The 19,959-nt window shown below is 44.9% G+C and overlaps 1 protein-coding gene across 1 annotated transcript in view; it reads left to right on the top strand.

Moving 5' to 3' along the window:
* The window catches only part of LOC310926689 (phospholipid-transporting ATPase IH-like), a 182,482-nt gene that overhangs the window by 75,748 nt on the left and 86,775 nt on the right, over positions 1-19,959 (top strand). Inside the window, exons 6-8 of the mRNA XM_083888875.1 lie at positions 6,738-6,866; positions 9,361-9,464; positions 9,561-9,608. Coding sequence (XP_083745001.1) covers positions 6,738-6,866; positions 9,361-9,464; positions 9,561-9,608 — 281 coding nt within the window. The remainder of the gene's footprint in view (positions 1-6,737; positions 6,867-9,360; positions 9,465-9,560; positions 9,609-19,959) is intronic.

The raw sequence follows: 19,959 nt of genomic DNA, 5'->3' as shown, positions 1-19,959 counted from the left end.
CATGTTATTTAACATGACTTTTTGAAACACTACGAAAATGAAACAAAAACTATTATACAGCGACTAGACAATGCAGGAGCACATAATATGTATAAAAAAGTGGATTTTGGGTTATATAAACCCATAAATACTACATATTGTACACATTTTTTCTTTATTATTGAGCTCATTTGGACACATTGAGGATATCATGGGTTTATTTAGCACTTATTCATAATATTTATTACATTATAATATAAATGTATTAATTATCATATAAAAAATAGTTAAGCCTCCATTTCTTTATTAATGCATTGAATGGAAAGTTTGAACATATTGTAGCTTTTTCATGTAATTTAATAAACATAGTGTCTGCTTTTTCATGAAATTTGGACACTTTGAAGATATGGCAGGTGTGGTTAGCATTTTAATATTCATACTATTTAACAAGGTATAATAGGTTAACTAGTTTGATTAAAAACTAGGGAGCAATTTGTGAGTTCAGGTATTCTGTGTTCAATATCGAGTTTATATGGATACTTTGAACATGTATAAAGTGTAGTCAGCATTATATCATAATATTTAACAGTTATTTTGTTGAATTTATTAATAATTAATTAAAACAGTTAGTGGCAGGTGCGAGTGCGTATAATTTGGGTATATTGGAAAGTTGAGGATTGGACAAGTTCGCGGATATACACCATGCTGTCGGCCCCCGACAGCGTAGGCTTGTTTATGCAAAAGGAGGATGCACAAAATGTTTCTTTTGTGGTGCCTAAACTTATGCACATACCTAATTTTGTTTAAATAATTCTTGCACACTTTGTGTAAATCATATAAACTTTATTTCACTTCTCAAATATCACTGTGTTTTTCTGTAATATGATATATTTAACTGAAATTTCTTATCCAAACGACCAATGATTTATAAAGGAAAATCATGAACATTTACAGAGGTGCCCAAACGTTTGCATACCATTGTAGCTGGGAGAAAGGCATGATTACTGCAGATGGGACTATAAAGGGAGAAGTCTGTCAGAATAAAATTGTGTCTAAATTGTGACCAAATTTTTAAGGTGGCAATTACAATAGGACATGAGGAGTATTGTGTAGGAGAAAGGGGTAGCTTCGAGGTAACTAATGCAGGGAGTAATAATGATATACATGCATTCATTTCTGGTTGACACCAATAAGCATCTGGTCTTTGAATCCAATAAGCTATTTTATGTAGGTTTGCTGCCCAATAATAATACATTAGGTTGGGCAGAGCCATACCCCCTTCCGTTTGATGCCTCTGAAGGAATATCTTACGAATTCTAGGATGTTTATTATTCCACAAAAATGAAGTGTTTATCAACAAGTCTGAAGAATGACTTTGGAAGGAATACTGGAATACTCTGAAAGAAATATAAAAACCTCGGCAATATGTTCATTTTAACACATGCTATTTTTCCTGCTAAGGATAGGTTTAGAACACTCCACTTCTGAAGGTTGCATTTAAGATTATTTATCAGGGGGATAAAATTTGTGTCATACAGACCTGAGAATGAATCCTGATCTAGCAAGAGGGAAGGGCAAATCTGTTTCTGCAATTTGGAGGGCTAGGTCATTGATTGGAAAACATTCACTCTTTAAGAAGTTTAATTTATAGCCTGAAAACCTGCCAAATCGGTGTAACATATTCACAATGTCAGACGCAGATGACACTGGGTCCGAGATGTAGAGCAATAAGTCGTCTGCATATAAGGATACTTTATGTTCAGACCATTTTCTATAGATTCCGTTAAAGCGCTGTGAGGATTTTAGCATAGTGGAGAGAGGTTTGATCGCTAAAGCAAAAAGAAGTGGACTAAGAGGACAACCTTGACGGGTACCCCTGGACAGTGAAAAGGACTTAGAACACAATTTATTAGTTATCACAGATGCTTTAGGTGAATCTGGATGGAATTTTTTTTGTAAAATTCGACCGGGTAGCCGTCTGGTCAGTGGGCCTTGCCACTTTGCATTGCTGAAATAGAGTCAATGACTTCATTAAGTGTAATGGGCTTATCCAAATCTGTCTTTTTATCAGGGTTTATATAAGGGGCATCTAAGCTATCTAAAAAAGTGAGAATCATCAGAATCATCCTCTGGGAATTCAGATGTGTATAATTTTGAGTAAAATGTCCTAAAGGTATCAATTATCTTAACAGGATCAACTGTAAGATCATCAGAATACATCTGGATATGTGGTATGAGCTGAGCTGCGGATCTACATTTAAGCTGGTGTGCCAAGAGGCGGCTTACCTTGTCACCATGCTTGTATATGAAATCTCGAGACCTAAGGAGATATTGTTTTGTTTCCTGCGTTGACGTTTGGTTATATTACATTTGTAATTCTAGTCTTTCTTTATACAGTTCGGGAGAAGGTGATGTTGAGTATCTACGGTCTAAATCAAGTATTGAATTTATGAGTTGTTTCTGCTTTGATTTTCTGGCTTTGTTGCGTGTTGCTGTGTAAGATATTATTTCACCCCTAATTACCACTTTCAGTGTCTCCCACAAGATAGATGGTGATACTGAGTCTGATTTATTCTCCTGTAAGAAATTATCTATAGCAGTCGATATTATTTCATAGAAGTTTTCATCTGCCAGCAAAGTTTAGTCCAATCTCCAATTGGGGCGCTGAGCCAGATTAAGGGGAAAGCCTAAATCCAGTAAAACTGGCGAGTGGTCTGATTCCACAATGGCCAAATATTCACTTTTGTTAACGAAGGGTAGCAGAGTTTTATCTATGAAAAAATAGTCAATTCGTGAATAGGTTTGATGTACATGTGAAAAAAATGAGAACTCTTTATTGCGTGGAAAAAGAAAACGTCAAGGATCTATACAGCCTGCCTCATTCATACATGTAGACAGGGCATGGGCCATCTTGGATAGAGACACCGACTTGGAGCTAGATCGGTCCAGGGTCGGATCCATGCAGTTTATGTCACCACCAAAGATCAACCGCTGAGAGTTCATATTAGGTAGAGCAGAGATCAGCCTAGATACAAAACTGTCAGCATCCCAATTAGGAGCATAAATACAAGCAAGTGTAACTTGGACATTAAAGAGGGAGCCAGTCACTATGACAAATCGGCCCTGTGGGTCTGATATGGACTCTTTAAGAATAAACTGTATATTTTTGTGTATTAATATCACTGTTCCTCTTGCCTTAGTATTGAATTGGGAGTGGTAAAATTGTCCTACCCATGGTTTTTTAAGTCTCATATGGTCTGATGCTACCAAATGTGTTTCTTGTAAAAATGCTATTTCTGTTTTTAATTTTTTAAGGTGGGCAAACATTTTGGCAGGTTTCACCAGCCCTCTGATGCCTTTTACATTCCAACTAGTAAAGCGGACTGTTGAACCTCTCATAATTGCATAGCTGCATTTTAAGTCAGTCATAGTTGTTCAGTTTTATGGCTGTTGCGACCTCATGCGACCTCACCTGAAAGCCCATCATAAGAAAGCATGTTGTCTTATCCACAAAATCAAATACCATGAAAAAAACCAAACACAAATGAATCATAAAACCTAACATGACAGCACTGAACCCGAACCCCATTAGAACCCCTCCTAACTCTGCCTTCGCTTCCCCAACTGAAGCAAACTGAAGCTTCTTATAAAACTCGTAGGTCTCCCGGTAGACTTTACTTTCCTTAATTATTATGGAATTAAAGTATTAATGTCTGGGATTAAGTGGTTATAAAATAAAATAAAACAAGACAGGTGAATAAAATAATATGGTAGTAATCTAAACAAGACCATAAATAATCCAACATTACTCGTGGATGTGTGGGTAGATATTGAGTAATAGAGTAAGCCTCACTCTAAACGGCACACTCTTTCAAAGTCAGCAGTCCATCCCTGAACACGGAATGTACGGTTGCCACAAAATAAGATGCATAGTCATTACTTCTCCAATCGCGACGAGCCTGCGGGTTGTTTACTTTGCAACACGGCGATCTGACCGTGTTTGAGACACCTGGTGTCTCAAACACGGTCAGGGAGGTCAGGGTATATTCTCAAAGTATTCCCCTTATACTTCACTTCGTGCTGCCTGGACCATCTCAAGGCGACGTCTTTCTCCCGGCACCGATGAAAACACAGGATGAAGGGCCTTGGGGGTCGTCCTGCTGCAGGTTTGGGTCTGGTTGCCCGATGTGCACGGTCCAGCTCTGGGGGAGACTGGAATACGTTATCCCCCATGACGTCTTTCAGCAACTCCGAAATAAAGATACCAGGGTCATGGCCATCTTCACTTCCTTCAGGCAAATTCAGGATGCAGAGTTTAGCTCTGCGAGATCTATTATCTAGGTTTTCAAGTCGGTCCAGCAGTATTGTGTTCTGGGCCTGAAGGGATTTGCCAGTAGCTTCAGCTTCGCAAAACCGGTGAAAATTATCACCTGTCAGAGTTTCTGCCGCCACGAGTCAGCCCTGAAAAGAGCTCACTTCATCACGTAGCCTATCCACTGAAGCTTGCAGAGGCAGAATTGACTCTTGGATTAATGTGGCCACATCTTTTTTTTTTTTTTTTTTTTTGTTACGGCAGGGAGTGTGTATACTTACCTCACTAAAGTCAAGGCATTGCAATTATAGTATATTATATTATAGAGTGCGCCCCCTAATCTGGTGCAGTCGGGCCTTTTTTTCTGCGCACCACACCTGCACTGTGGTTTCTCTCTCTTTCTCTGCTGCGTTGTGAGTCGCTGCTGCGCTCTGCGCTTTTCCTCCAAGCGATCTTTCCGTATCAGCACAGACTGGATTATTTCTCTACACGCAGTTTTATCTTTACATCCAATAATAATCTTTATGACGAGGATCGAGTCACGATGACGTGCAGTGGATCCAAGTAGATCTTAGTGTTAACAACTCTTAACAGCGCACTTTTCATTGTTTTCACTCCGTGGTCTCAATCTTTTTGTAGAAGAGCTTTAGTTTAGCTGTAATTAAGGGAATAACCGATTAATCAGATGAGCTGATGTCTTTAGTTAACTGTGAGCAGTACTGATGCGTGGCGTCTGTTGCTAAGCAACCGTGACAGCAGCACGCGCACAGAGGACCGGAGATCATGCGTTGATCCTGCCACGACAAGTTTGCTGGCATTATTATTCCCTGTGTTTTATTTTCATCTTTATCTTTAGTGTCGATGTGTGTGTGACAGACATGTGGATTGGATATTTATGGAAATACGCAACAAACCGCGTCCCGTATTGGTTCAATACGGGACGCAACATTTAATTGCCAAATAAAGGAGGATTCCGTATTTAACGGGACGGGTGGCAACCCTATTTTAGGCTGACAAACTCTCATCTCATCTCTCATTGCTAAGTAAACGTCAGCCTACATTTACGTTACCGTAGCTGAAGCAGCTGGATAGATCGGAGTTTGTCAGCCTCTCATCTGCAGTCAAGTAAACAAACTAACGTAAAGTGAAACTTACCGGTAGGATAGAGTTACAGCCAGTGGTTAATGAAGCCATTCGTGGCAGCTCTTGTAGGTTGAAATCAAGACGAACACATTATTATTTAATTTGTCTGTTAATTTTTCCTGCTTTATATCCTGATGGCACACACATGACAGGCCGTTTTTTCTGAAGAGAATTCGGCTTTATTAGCCGATTGCACAGCAACATACAACACTCTCACTATCTGCTGCGGTCGCCGTCACTATTCATTCATCGGCACACATGTAAACAAAAACCCGACTTCCGCTCACGGGCTAGCTCGCTCGCACGCCGTGCCTCGGCTGCGCACACACACTGATTCACACACTAGCCGTTTCCCAAATCTGTCTGGGTTACACATTAGTGTTAAGGCACATCTCCACAACACGTCTCTTCAATTGGAACAGCTGCGTAACTTCAATGTTGTACTGTTTGAATGGCGGGTGGCAGTGCTAAGCTTCTTTAAGGGTTGCGTGGGTGCTGTGCCAATCTCAGCTGACATTTAAAGTTAAAACTGTCATATCAAAAACGTTTTCATTAGAAAAGAAAGTAACGCGTCAACAACAAATCTATCGGTCACACCAAATATCTAATGACGGCGCCGTCTGAGCCAGCGGATCTTTCAACAGGGCAGGCCGAGATAAGGCTGCTCTGTGCCACTGCATGCACCGAGCGTCCGCTGAGGCGGAGCTGATCACCTCCTACAAAGTCGCTGCCAAACTATAAATACATCACATCTTAATACACAAACCACATTTTTGAATTCCAAATCACTAATTTCTCACCTCAAATGATCTTAAAACCGCGTCAAATTAAACAATACAAATTCAAATTATGTGATTCAAATTCAGTTTTTTTAATGCAATTATTCAAGTTTAGCAATTCAAATTCAAATATAAATGATTCAAATTCAGTTTCTGGTGGCACATATTTCAGCCCATAGGTTAAGACCTGGTGTTAGTATTATACACATATATACACAAACATATTATAGTATATATGTAGCTCACAACTGAGTAAACATCTATCTGTCTGTCTGTCTGTGTGTGTGTGTGTGTGTGTGTGTGTGTGTGTGTGTGTGTGTGTGTGTGTGTGTGTGTGTGTGTGTGTGTGTGTGTGTGTGTGTGTGTGTGGGTGGGTGTGTGTGTGCGTGCGTGCGTGTATTTACACTGTATTGCCACAATACCTTATCATTCTGCTATCGTGACCAGGCTGAAATAAGCCAGTGAAATATGATAACCCCCCACCCACATTTTAGTAATAACACTAGGATGCTTGTTTCTCTGAGGTTGGAGATGTTGTCCTGGTGAAAGAGAATGAATCTTTTCCATGTGACCTCATACTTCTGTCCTCATCACGAGATGATGGCACCTGCTACGTCACAACAGCCAGTCTGGATGGAGAGAGCAGCCACAAGGTATGTATGAGTGTATCATCACTTCATCTCTCACTCTTCTGTGCTCCAGTGTGTGTGTGTAAGTTTACACTGTAATTCTTCTTCTTCCTCTTCCACCAGAAATGTTACTGTGAAACTTGTCTAGCAGTTTTGAGTAAAAAAAACACACACACCCAATATCACAGTGTCATCATACATCATACACGGGTCACAAGGCTAGAGACTCTTTTTAGTCAAATTGATATTTTGATACCTAATACAGTTTTTTTCAATTCAATTCAATTAAATATATTAAATTTGATATCTAATCTAATGCGTCTATATCTAATCTCTAAACAAACTCTTAACCTGCCCACAATTTCCAACCTAAACAATTGTCAAATAAAAATGTTGCTATGGTTGTTGTCTAAGGCTGTGTGTTGCTGTGGCTGTGTCATTCTCATCTGACTTGCATTTTTTTCTTGAAATCAACTAGAAGCGCAGAGCGTGCTGGTCAAAGCTCCCATTGACTCCTATGTTAAAACTCAGCACTAGAGTTTATAAAAAAAATTGAAGATTAGGGTGATTTCTCACTGAATTCACACCTGATTTTCCACATACAATTCCCCCCCAGGTATTAATAAAGTATTCTGATTCTGATTAATTCAAATTTAAATGCGGGAGCTCCTGAAAACCTCCTGGTGATCACAAGCCAAGAATTTAAACTTTATCCTTAACAATTCTTGACACCAGGAAACTTTCTCTGCTTTCTCTGTGTTTCACAGATTTTTGACAGTAAGAAACAGTGTTTGCAACCAGCTGTAAAAGTAGTGATGGAAAAGCAGTCCTTTTTTTTCTCTATGTTTTTAATGTTCAGTACCCCAAATCTTTACAATCCGTTCATTAAAAAAGAAGATTTCTTAACCTAATCTTTAGTACTTTCAACACAGAAATGTAAAAAAAAAAACATTACCAGCTTAAGTCCTGACAAGCACCAAGAAGCAGGCACCTCCACATGAGAGTTGCGGACAGAGCTGGAGTCAATCCCAGCTGACATAGGGCAAAAGGTGGGGGACACCATGGACAAGTCCCCAGTCAAGCCTAGGACAAACACACAGCAACAAGCAACCATTCACTCTCTCACATGCTCCCCTTACGGCTTATAATACGCTCATCTGACCGAACACAAGTTTCGAAGTGCGTTGTCATTGTATTAATACAGTGCCGAGCTAGCGAGCTAAGCAAGCTAGCAAGCATAGCTAATAACAATGTAGCCAAACGGCCTTCTGAAACGCACAGTGGATTATTAAAAGACAGCGTCCCTATGTGCGTCTGTATGTGACTTTGAATGAACACTAACATAACATAGATTAACAACGTTAATGAAAACTCACCATATAAGAAACTGAAAGGTATTCCGGCAGACTTCAGTGCCTCCGATCAGATAAGAGGTCCGGGTGCGCTTCCTTTTCGTAGCAGATTTACGTCTGTTCGCCTCCAAATGTCCAATTAGATAGGAGAAAGAGCGGTGCTGGCGTCACGTCATCATCTCAGACAACTACTGTGTCTGTCCTGCTCTCTTTCAGCTGCTGAATAATCCATCTGTTTGTTGTTTTTGTGACGATGAAGTCTGCTAACACGTTAGCATAAAGATCGCTAGCTTAAAATGCTAACAGTCCACACCAGCAGTGATTATTCTTTCTCTGTCCCTGTGAAGAAGCTCAGCCACAGCTGACTTATTCTCCGGGTTTTCTTTGCCTTCCTTTGTCAAACAAAGCTTTGATGATGACTGCTTTGATGATAATCACACTTTAATTTCGCACTGCACTGCACACACAAGTAACTGCTGGAACTTTCAGAGCCCCTCCCTCTCTCGCTGTACGTGCATATTAATTAGCCATGTGTATTCTCCGTGATCGTCAGCTGATTGGCTGAAAAAGCAACAAAAGCTCTGGAATGTGAGATCGCCACACCCAAACTAGGAGTGATTCACAGTGATAAAACAACCTTAATTCAAACACAAAGTTTATGGTTTTAAGACCCACAATACTGTGATTTGAAGCATGTAGTGGCTTCTTCAAAACTTCAACTTGTGTAATTTTGAAAAAAACGGAAATCCCTAATTTTGAAAAAAAAGAACATTTACCTGTTTTTTCTTGTTTATCGATTTGCCGACTTGTTCCCGCTTGGTCCGTGGCGGGTCACATATGAGCTTTAAATTATAAAACAATATTCCATCATGATATCACAATTAAGATGTTCATATAATAATAATATAATAATACTACTAATAATAATAATAACAATAATATGATGTTTTTTAACTGTGGGAGGAAACTGGAGAACCCAGAGAAAACGCACGCACACAAAGGGAGATAAAGCAAATTTCACACAGAAAGGCCCTCGGTTGGACCTTCTTGCTGTGAGACAACAGTGTCGCCACTATCCTGCTGTGGTCTTTTTCATGTTCTATCTCTCATATTTTTATTTTAATGGTTGTCTCTGTGTTCCTCCCTCTTTGTCTGTCTCCTCCCAGACATACTATGCAGTTCAGGACACCAAAGCGTACACAACAGAAAAAGAGGTTGACTCGATCCATGGCACTATTGAATGTGAACAACCACAGCCGGACCTGTACAAGTCAGTACAACCTTGAAAACTTGCAGACCTAAAAAATACCCCAAACACTATCTCTCTCACCTCGCACTGAAAACATGTTTTCTGCACCCTGCACAGATTTGTAGGCCGTATCAATATCTACATGGACAATGAGCCAGTGGCCAGGTAAATTTTATGAATTAGTACACATGACTTTTTAAAGAATTAAACAACTTAAATGGGGACTTTGACAACAGAGCTGGAACCAGAGGGAGGTTATAAGGGAGCTTAGTGCCTCATTTATATTTAGCTCCCCTTCATTTTGCTTTTATAAAATGTATAGTACTATATATTATTGGTTAAGATGCATGTGACTACAGGCCTGTATGTGCAGTACTGCTGAAATACAGAATATCAGGTAAGACAGATGGAAATTGCTGATTTCAATGCAAAATCATTTATAAATTTCAAATATGTACCATCTTTTGTGAGGACTCCAACTGATGTTTATATAACGTTAGGTTACTCAAGTTTTCTCATTATGGGAAATTCCCTCTGGCGTGACCGATCATTGAAGCTCCAATGACACCACGTCTGTCATATAACAGACCAATCAATTCGAGCTGCACGGGCCAGCTCGCCCCCCTTATAAGTGCACTGTACCCGCAATTCTCAAGCATATTTCTTCCACCCCATCTAAGCAGGTAGGGCAGTTTTGTGAGCTACCTCACTCGGTTATCAGAGAACCAGGGTTAAGGGAGTAACCTCCCTCGGTATCTCACTATGGGAGATATAGCCCACTCCCGGATGTGCATGCTTCGAAGCCCACAAAACCGGGACCCGCAGTGGGTTGACAACCTTAATCCTCTCAGGGGCTGGCACGCAATTAACCTAAACCCACACTCAGGACTGAATGAGCCAGAGAAGTCTTGGTCACATCCAGCCTGTAAAATCGAATGAACGTGTGTGTGGATGCCCAAAACCCTGAAGAGGGCCCATGAGGTGGCCATACCCCTGGTGGAGTGGACCCAAAGCCTCTCTCGTAAATCAAGATTATAGCCTCCACCACCCAGTGTGACAGGTGCTGGTGCGTTAGGGCCCTCCCCCTGTAAGAAGGAGCCCAGGACACAAAAAGCCGGTTGCTCATCCTAAATTCTTTGGTCCTGTCCACATCGATGCGTAAAGCTCTCACAGGACAAAGCGCATTGAGCCGCTCTTCATCCTCTCCTGCAAACGGCGGTGGGTGAAAAGGGAGCAGCTCAAGTGTGGAACAGCTGTAGACAGAATCCCTAACCTTAGGTACTCATGCCGGGGCAGGATGCAGCATCACCCTCCTATAATAGAGAAAAAGGCAAGTGAGAGGAAATGCCGAAAAATAAAGCCGGCACTAGGTCGGATAATAGTGCCGAAGCTGACTCAGTGTTGGACGCGATGAACGAAAGCCTGGCGGCGTTAAAAGAGGACCTTAACCTCTTCTTCACCGTTGCCCCTGATACCGGGGGCATCATCAGACGCAGCGACAAAAGCATCATAAAACTGTCTATCTTTAACAAACACAGACATGCTGCATACCCACAGAAAGGTCAGAAACTCATATATAAAAGCTCATATAAACCATTCTTATGTTCACAAAACACAGTTAAAACACTGACGGATCAAACCAGCAGGAGTGAAAAAAAACGTTACAGCGCACACATTGAAAAGTGGCACCAGAGCGTCAGCTAGATTATGTAAACAAAAAATGTCAGCTGGACAACGGAGAATCCACAGATTCCAACGGTACCATTTTTATCACTCTACGACCAAGATTCACGGATCCAGCCCCAAAATAAGAGCAAAACAACAACTAATTTTCAAGAAATACAAGCAGATATGTTGTCTTACCTTTGCTGTTTATCCAAACAAGTTATTTCCACCGGAACAAAAACCACTTTTAATGAAGAACTTCACTTTCCAGCATGCTTTGGGAACAAATCCCGGTCTGATTGCTCATTACAGAACGACATTAGATAGTTCTGATTAGAGAAAGACGAATGTCTGTACAAATGCATCGTATGCATTTATGTCACTTTGACTCGCTAATGAAGTGATTCACACGCATTGGACCGGGGTCTGATTCTACCGGTTTAGAGGTTTAAAACGAGCTGTCAATCAACCTAATTGATTAAAGTAAGCCAGAGCTATGGCGCTGCGTAACTGAAGAATACTACTGCATATTTAAAAGGTGATATTTGCTTTAAAATGCAATATTTTTTTAGGCGAGAGAAAAGAATCCTTTAGTTATGCTGTGTTCCATGTGCATTCCCTCTGACAAAGTGGCATCTACAGTGAAACCTCTGGTGGAATCTCACAAGTGTTATCTTTATTTTGATACCAAGATAATCCACAGCTTGTAACTGCAGAGGTTTACTCTATTTAGTTTGGGCATGTCATTTTCGAGCAGGGACTCCAAAAAGAGGGTCAGGGAAGAAGTGGTTAAAGACAAGACATCATCAGCAAAGTGTCTGAAGTTTTCAAAGCTAAGCTTTTTGATTATGTGACAATGATGTAGCTATTACCCTAACAGTCCAAAATATCTTTAATGCCTGTTTATAGTGACTCCAATGGTCCAATGGTTGCAACGTTGTTTTATTGGCTCGCGACCAGCTAGTTGAACAGTAAGAGAAATGTGAGAAGATCATTGCATGCAAGAAGAGCTTTGCAGCCTTCATTGGTAGATATGGTCTTATGTGCTTAAAATTTTCTAGGTTAAATTTGACAGTATTGGCAACCTTTTTTGCATGCTTTTAAAATTAGAGTTGTGGGTCTAGAATGATTCCCAGATATTTAAAATCAGGCACCACTCTAACCTTCTCTTGGTTAACTATTACCTCAGGGTCATGAGACAGTAGTTTTGTAAAGTACATACATACTGGTTTGCTTATGTTCAGGTGTTAGCATTAATTAGTTAGCCAGATGGATACCTTGCTCATGGCCTCAGTCGGTGTGCAGCTTGTTGTTTATTTTTAGCATGCACATAGAGGACTGTGTCATCTGCATACATTTGTAAATGTACAGATGGACAAAGAGTGGGCAGGTCATTTATATAGAGACTGAACAGAAGGGGGCCCAGTATAGATCCTTAAGGGACACCTATTTTACAGTTTAAATATGTAGACTGAGTGTTAATGCGTGTGCTTTGTTTTCTGTCTGTTTAATATGATTTGCATCCCCAGAAAAATTAAAATAGGATAGTTTTGACAAAAGATCGTCATGATCGACAGTGTGAAATGCTTTCTTTAGATCTAAAAATATTGCACCCACTATGCCTCCTTTATCTAGATTCATTCTGATGTTCTCAATAAAAAAGCAGTTGGCTGTTTCTGTGGAGTGATTACTTCGAAAAGCCAAACTGCATTGGGTGCAGTGGTGTATAGCCTTTGCTAAGATGAGTAGTCAGCTGTTTCGCCACTAATTTCTCGGCTACCTTGGATATCATAGGTAGTATAATGATGGGTCTGTAGTCCTCCACCAGTGTTTTATCACCGGCCTTGAAAATGGGGGTTACCACAGCTGTTTTCCAGGAGCTTGGGAAAATCCATCCATCCATCCATTTTCTACCGCTTATCCGGGGCCGGGTTGCGGGGGCAGCAGTCTGAGAAGGGACGCCCAGACCTCCCTCTCGCAGGACACTTCCTCCAGCTCTTCCGGGGGGACCCCAAGGCGTTCCCAGGCCAGCCGGGTGACGTAGTCACTCCAGCGTGTCCTGGGTCTTCCTCTGGGTCTCCTCCCGGTGGGACATGCCCGGAACACCTCCCGAGGGAGGCGTCCAGGGGGCATCCGATACAGATTCCCGAGACACCTCAGCTGGCTTCTCTCGATGTGGAGGAGCAGCGGCTCTACTCCGAGCTCCTCCCGGGTGACAGAGCTCCTCACCCTATCTCTAAGGGAGCGCTCTGCCACCCTGCGGAGAAAACTCATTTCAGCCGCTGTATCCGGGATCTTGTTCTTTCGGTCATAACCCAAAGTTCATGACCATAGGTGAGGGTAGGAACGTAGATTGACTGGTAAATCGAGAGCTTTGCCTTTCGGCTCAGCTCCTTCTTCACCACAACGTACCGATACAACGACCGCATTACTGCGGCCGCTGCACCGATCCGCCTGTCAATCTCACGCTCCATCCTTCCCTCACTCGTGAACAAGACCCCAAGATACTTAAACTCCTCCACCTGAGGCAGGATCTCTCCACTGACCCGGAGAGAGCAACCCACCTTTTTTCGGTCGAGAACCATGGCCTCGGACTTAGAGGTGCTGATTCTCATTCCAGCCGCTTCACACTCGGCTGCAAACCGCCCCAGCGCATTCTGGAGTTCCTGGTTCGTACGAGCCATCAAGACCACATCATCTGCAAAGAGCAGAGATGGAATCCAGCTGCTCCCGAACCAGACCCCTTCCGGCCCCCGGCTGCACCTAGAAATTCTGTCCATAAAAATAATGAACAGAACCGGTGACAAAGGGCAGCCCTGCCGGAGTCCAACATGCACTGGGAACAAGTCTGACTTACTGCCGGCAAGGGGAACCAAGCTCCGGCTTCAGTAGTACAAGGACCGCATAGCCCTTAACAAAGGGCCCCTGACCCCATACTCCCGGAGCACCCCCCACAGAATGCCACGAGGGACATGGTCGAAAGCCTTCTCCAAGTCCACAAAACACATGTGGACTGGTTGAGCAAACTCCCATGAACCCTCGAGCACCCTGCGAAGGGTATAGAGCTGGTCCAGTGTTCCACGGCCAGGACAAAAACCGCATTGTTCCTCTTGAATCCGAGGTTCGACTATCGGCCGAACTCTCCTCTCCAGTACCCTGGAATAGACTTTCCCCGGGAGGCTGAGGAGTGTGATCCCCCAATAGTTTGAACACACCCTCCGATCCCCCTTTTTAAAAAGAGGGACCACCACCCCGGTCTGCCATTCCAGAGGCACTGTCCCCAACTGCCACGCAATGCTGCAGAGACGTGTCAACCAGGACATCCCTACAGCATCCAGAGACTTAAGGTACTCAGGCCGGATCTCATCCACTCCCGATGCCTTGCCACTGGGCAGCTTCCTAACTACCTCAGTGACTTCGGCTTGGGTAATGGATGAGTAGACCCCTGAGTCCTCAGCCTCTGCTTCCTCTAGGGAAGGCGTGTCAGTGGGGTTGAGGAGATCCTCGAAGTATTCCTTCCACCGCCCAACGATGTCCCCAGTCGAGGTCAACAGCTCCCCACCTCCACTGTAAACAGTGTTGGCGGAGTACTGCTTCCCCCTCCTGAGGTGCCGGACAGTTTGCCAGAATCTCTTCGAGGCCGACCGGTAGTCCTCCTCCATGGCCTCCCCGAACTTTTCGGGGAGTTTTTGCTTCTGCGACTGCTCGGGCCGCCGTCCGCTTGGCCTGCCGGTACCCGTCAGCTGCCTCAGGAGTCCCTCGAACCAACCAGGCTCGATAGGACTCCTTCTTCAGCTTGACAGCATCCCTTACTTCCGGCGTCCACCACCGGGTTCGGGGATTGCCGCCGCGACAGGCACCAGAGACCCTACGGCCGCAGCTTCGAACAGCCGCGTCCACAATGGAAGTGGAGAACATGGTCCACTCTGACTCAATATCTCCAGCTTCCCTCGGGATCTGGTCAAAGCTCTCCCGGAGGTGGGAGTTGAAGACCTCCCTGACAGGTGATTCCGCCAGGCGTTCCCAGCAGACCCTCACAACACGCTTGGGTCTGCCAAGTCTGTCCAGCTTCCTCCCCCGCCAGCGGATCCAACTCACCACCAGGTGGTGATCGGTTGACAGCTCAGCCCCTCTCTTCACCCGAGTGTCCAAGACATGCGGTCGGAGGCCAGATGACACGACAACAAAGTCGATCATTGACCTCCGGCCTAGGGTGTCCTGGTGCCACGTGCACTGATGGACACCCTTATGCCTGAACATGGTGTTCGTTATGGACAAACCATGACTAGCACAGAAGTCCAATAACTAAACACCGCTCGGGTTCAGATCGGGGAAGCCATTCCTCCCAATCACACCCCTCCAGGTTACACTGTCGTTACCCACGTGAGCATTGAAGTCTCCCAACAGAACTACGGAGTCCCCGGTTGGAGCACTTTCCAGTACGCCTTCCAGGGACTCCAAAAAGGCCGGGTACTCTGCACTGCCGTTCGGCCCGTAAGCCGAAACAACAGTGAGAGACCTACCCCCCACCCGAAGGCGGAGGGACGTGACCCTTTCGCTCTGCGGGGAGAACTCCAACACATGGCGGCTGAGCTGGGGAGCTATAAGCAAGCCCACACCAGCCCGTCGCCTCTCACCTTGGGCAACTCCAGAGTAGTAGAGAGTCCAGCCTCTCTCAAGGAGTTGGGTTCCAGAGCCCAGACTGTGCGTGGAGGTGAGCCCGACTATTTCTAGTCAATATCGCCTCTACCTCCCGAACAAGCTCAGGCTCTTTCCCCCCAGCGAGGTGACATTCCATGTCCCCATAGCTAGGGTTGTTGTCCCGCGATTGGGCCGCCGGGGCCCCCGCCCACGACTGCCACCCAAACCACATTGCACCGGCCCCTTATGGCCCTTCATGTGGGTGGTGGGTCCACTTGAAAAGGCGCCCACGTCGCTCTTTCGGGCTGAGCCCGGCCGGGTCCCGTGAGCAAAGACCCTGGTGGCTTGGGAAAATACCTTGTTTAATTGATAAATTGATTAAGTGTGTAAGAGGTTTGATTGAAGGCTGTTTATGAGTTATAAAAAACGTAGAATCAAGGCCAAAGGCATCTTTAGCTTTTGAGTTCCTTAATGAGTTAACGGTGTTCTCTACCTCAAGTTCACTAATTTTCTAAATTCTGAAAACAGGTTTATCAATATCAATATGAAGGCTCACTATATTACTAGCAGTGCTATTATGTGCCAATTCCTCAACTGCTTTAATAAAAAAAATGGTTTTGCTTGCTATAACGTCGTCTTCTCTGGTTATGATTCCATTTAATTTCAGTTCAAGTGTTGGTGCCCAATGCTGAGTGTCTTTCCCAATTAGTTTAGTGAGATTCTTCCAAATTAATTTGCCACCCTTTGCATCATCAATTTCTTTTATATACAAATCTGATTTGACTTTCCTTATGTTCCTTACTACTCTATTTCTGAGGGATGTATAGCTATACCAGTCCTGACTTAAGTGCAGTGTTGGGATCTAAAGCGTGTGACTGTAACCCATTGTTCTTGTCTAAGGCCTGGTTGCAAAACAAAAGCCTGATTTTTAGTTTAAAGCGGAACTAGACCGCAAGTTCCAATTATTGCTGTTTTTTTTGGTGTGTATCTGCGTCATTACCTTGTTTATGAAGTCTGACGGTTCAAAACAAACAGTTCAGCCACTGCTGAGAACGTTGTGTTTTATTGTAATCTCGGGGCTCAACGAGATCACTGAAAATCCCGTAATAGTTACGTAAGAACAACCGATCGTCCTGCTCCGGGCGGTAGTCCGGGCACATCCGGTTACGTACATTGAACCGCAGAAGAAGAATAACGTCCGTTGTGGAGGTGTTTCACGAGCAACAGTGTCTTCTGACTCTGGGTCTGACTCCGGTTTAAAGTCATAAAAGGGACTGCGGCGGGGAGTCGTGACGAAGCTATTTTTAAACACTGTTAAAACAATGTTTTGATAATGAGGAGCAGTGCATCCGCCGTTCCAGAGGGGGGCGCTGCGCTTCTGAGAACGGATGTGCTGGATAGTACTGGCCAATCACAAGACTCTGTCTTCTGGGGGTGAAAGTTCACTCTGAAATCTCGCAGCAGAAAAACACTGTCAGAAAAGAGGATTTTTTATTGGCTAGGTTACAGCAACTAGGAGGTTTTTGACCATAAAAACAAGTTAATATATGCAAGTAGACTGTCAGGGTTTGTTAAGGTTGGACCCGGAAGCAGACGGAGACGGTGGTGAAGTTTCAAAACAAAAATATTTATTTACAAAAACGTAAACATAAAACGACTTCCAAAACTAGCGAAGTGATAGTGGACAGGTTAGAGATTGAAAGGAGGAAAAATGTCTTTGCAGCTACCACAGGGACGGCTCGGCAGGATGGAAGTGTTCCAGCTTGGAACTAACTCACAGATTGGAGATGAGAATCCCAGGAGCGTAGGGAAACGGGAAAGACCAGTGAGTTCACGGATGAAGCAGGAGACGTGGCAACCTGGAGCGAGGAAAGGCAGGTGAGTATCCAGAGCAGGTAAGTTCAGCGAGTAGACGACCAGCATGTCTTTACTGTGTAGCATGAAAAACGATCTGACGCCGGTGAAGAGGAAGCGGCTACGTTTTAAGCCCCGCTGATTACTCATCTGGAGCAGGTGAGGCGGAGCCGCGCAGATGTAGACAATCACCGGCGTCTTGGGAGAAGTGGGTCAGCCACGCCCCCTGCAGAGTCAGAGTGAGGGAAGAGCAGCAGCAAGAAAAACACAATAACAAAACTAAAAGAAAATGTGAGGAAGGTGCAGGTGAGATCGTGACAGTACCTCCCCCTCAAGGAGCGCCTCCTGGCGCTAGGCCAGGCTTGTCTGGGTGGTCCCGGTGGAAAACCCTCAGCAAGGTCTTGTCCAGGATGAAGTGGCGCGGAACCCACGACCTCTCCTCAGGACCGTACCCCTCCCAGTCGACCAGGTACTGGTGTCCTCGACCCTTGCGTCGACTGTCCAGGATTCTCCTGGCAGTGTAGACCTCCCCCCCTTTGATGAACCTGGGTGGAGGAGGAGGGTCGGAGGGAGGGACCAGGTCCGATTCCACAACAGGTTTCAGTAGGGAGACATGGAAGGTGGGATGAATTTTAAGCGACCTGGGGAGCTTCAGGCGGATGGCGGACCGGTTGATCTTCCGGTCGACGACGAAGGGACCGATGTACCAGGGAGCCAATTTTCGAGATTCGACCTGCAGAGGGAGGTCCTTGGATGACAGCCAGACCTTCCTAATGTACTCCTCCATGCAGGTACATTCGGTCTGTGACAAATTAAACATTCGTCTGGAGGGTAACGTCGCCCCGGGAAGAAGGTCGATCCCACAGTCGTACGGATGGTGAGGGGGAAGGGAGAGCGCCAGCTCCTTAGAAAAAACCTCCCCGAGGTCGTGGTAGGCCCTGGGGATCGTGGAAAGGTCCAGGGCCTTAGGCGCTGAGACAGGAATGACTGCAGATGACGGCATGGCTGAACGGAGACACCTGGAATGGCACGGAACACTCCAGCCGGAAAGTTGACCCGAAGCCCAGTCGAAGCGGGGGTTGTGTAGAGCCAACCAGGGGAGACCCAAAACGACAGGAGACGATGACGACGGGATCAGGAAAAGCTGCAGCAGTTCGTGGTGGTTGTCGGAGATAACCAGAGTAATGGGTTGAGTTCGGTGGGTGACAGTAGCCAGGATTCTGCCGTCTAGGTCAAGGATCTCCTTTGGTTCCTCGAGGGGCACCGTGGGGATCCCGGCTTGGTTGGCAGTCTGTAGGTCAATGAAACAGTCGTCGGCCCCGGAATCGACCAGACAGGAAAGGGCGACCGACTGCTGCGCCCACCGAAGCTGACCCGGGAGAACAACCCGTTTGTGGGCTGCGCAGGAAACAGCACCGCCCGCCAACACTCCTGCGTGTGTTGACGGGCTCAGTCTTTTGGGCGAACTGGACAGGTGTTGCGACAATGGTCCAGTTCCCCACAGTAGAGACATGCTCCGCTCCTAAGCCTCACCGTTCGTTCAGCGGAGGTGAGCCATTCAATTAACCTTGGAGTCAGAGTGAGGGAAGAGCAGCAGCAGCAAAACACAATAACAAAACTAAAAGAAAATGTGAGGAAGGTGCAGGTGAGATCGTGACATAGACCTCCATAACTAACATTTATGTGCAACAGGACCACTCTATGTGACCTTTAACAAATCCTGCAGACTCCATTTTGTAACACTATTTGGTTTTATGACTGGAGAGCTCCCCGGAGGGTAGCAGAATCATTTAAGTCTCATTGGCCGTCTCTAGCTTCCATCTCCCGACTGATAAAACATATAAATTGGAAGACAGAACTTTCCTCTTGCCTTGTTCCTTCGCTCTTGCCTGCTGCATTGGTTCCTGCTTTGGGCCCCTGGCCCCCGGGCCACGCGGCTCCGGCCATGCCATCCGGCTTGCGGCTCTCCCATGCTAAACGAACGATGCACCTTTTGAAGAAGCCGCCCGCACCTCCGCTGGCGCATCCTTCCATACCTGCCGCCCGAACTTCTTCCACTCAGAGACAAAGGATCAACAACTGTCCGCTGTGAGCTAAATAACGGCCCGTCCACACTCCACGGCTCCGACAAACTCGACCGGACCCATGGACTGACCACAAAACCTGATGTCGGCTTACAGTAAGAGGCAATGTGTTTTGGGCAGAGTTAGGTTATGTTTCAGTGTTTGTTAACTTTTCTTTGTGTTGAACGTGTTGGACTGCGCACCCACACGCTCACATTTGTGTTATCGTCAAAACCATGTTTCTTTGTTTACTTTTTGTGTTCGTTATTGTGGTTTGACTGTTGAATGCGGAG

Source organism: Microchirus variegatus (assembly GCF_963457635.1).
Source record: "Microchirus variegatus genome assembly, chromosome: 5".
NCBI classification, from domain to species: Eukaryota; Metazoa; Chordata; class Actinopteri; order Pleuronectiformes; family Soleidae; genus Microchirus; species Microchirus variegatus.
The sequence above is the reverse complement of the archived record's forward strand: the minus strand, read 5'-3'. Positions and strand labels throughout refer to the sequence as shown.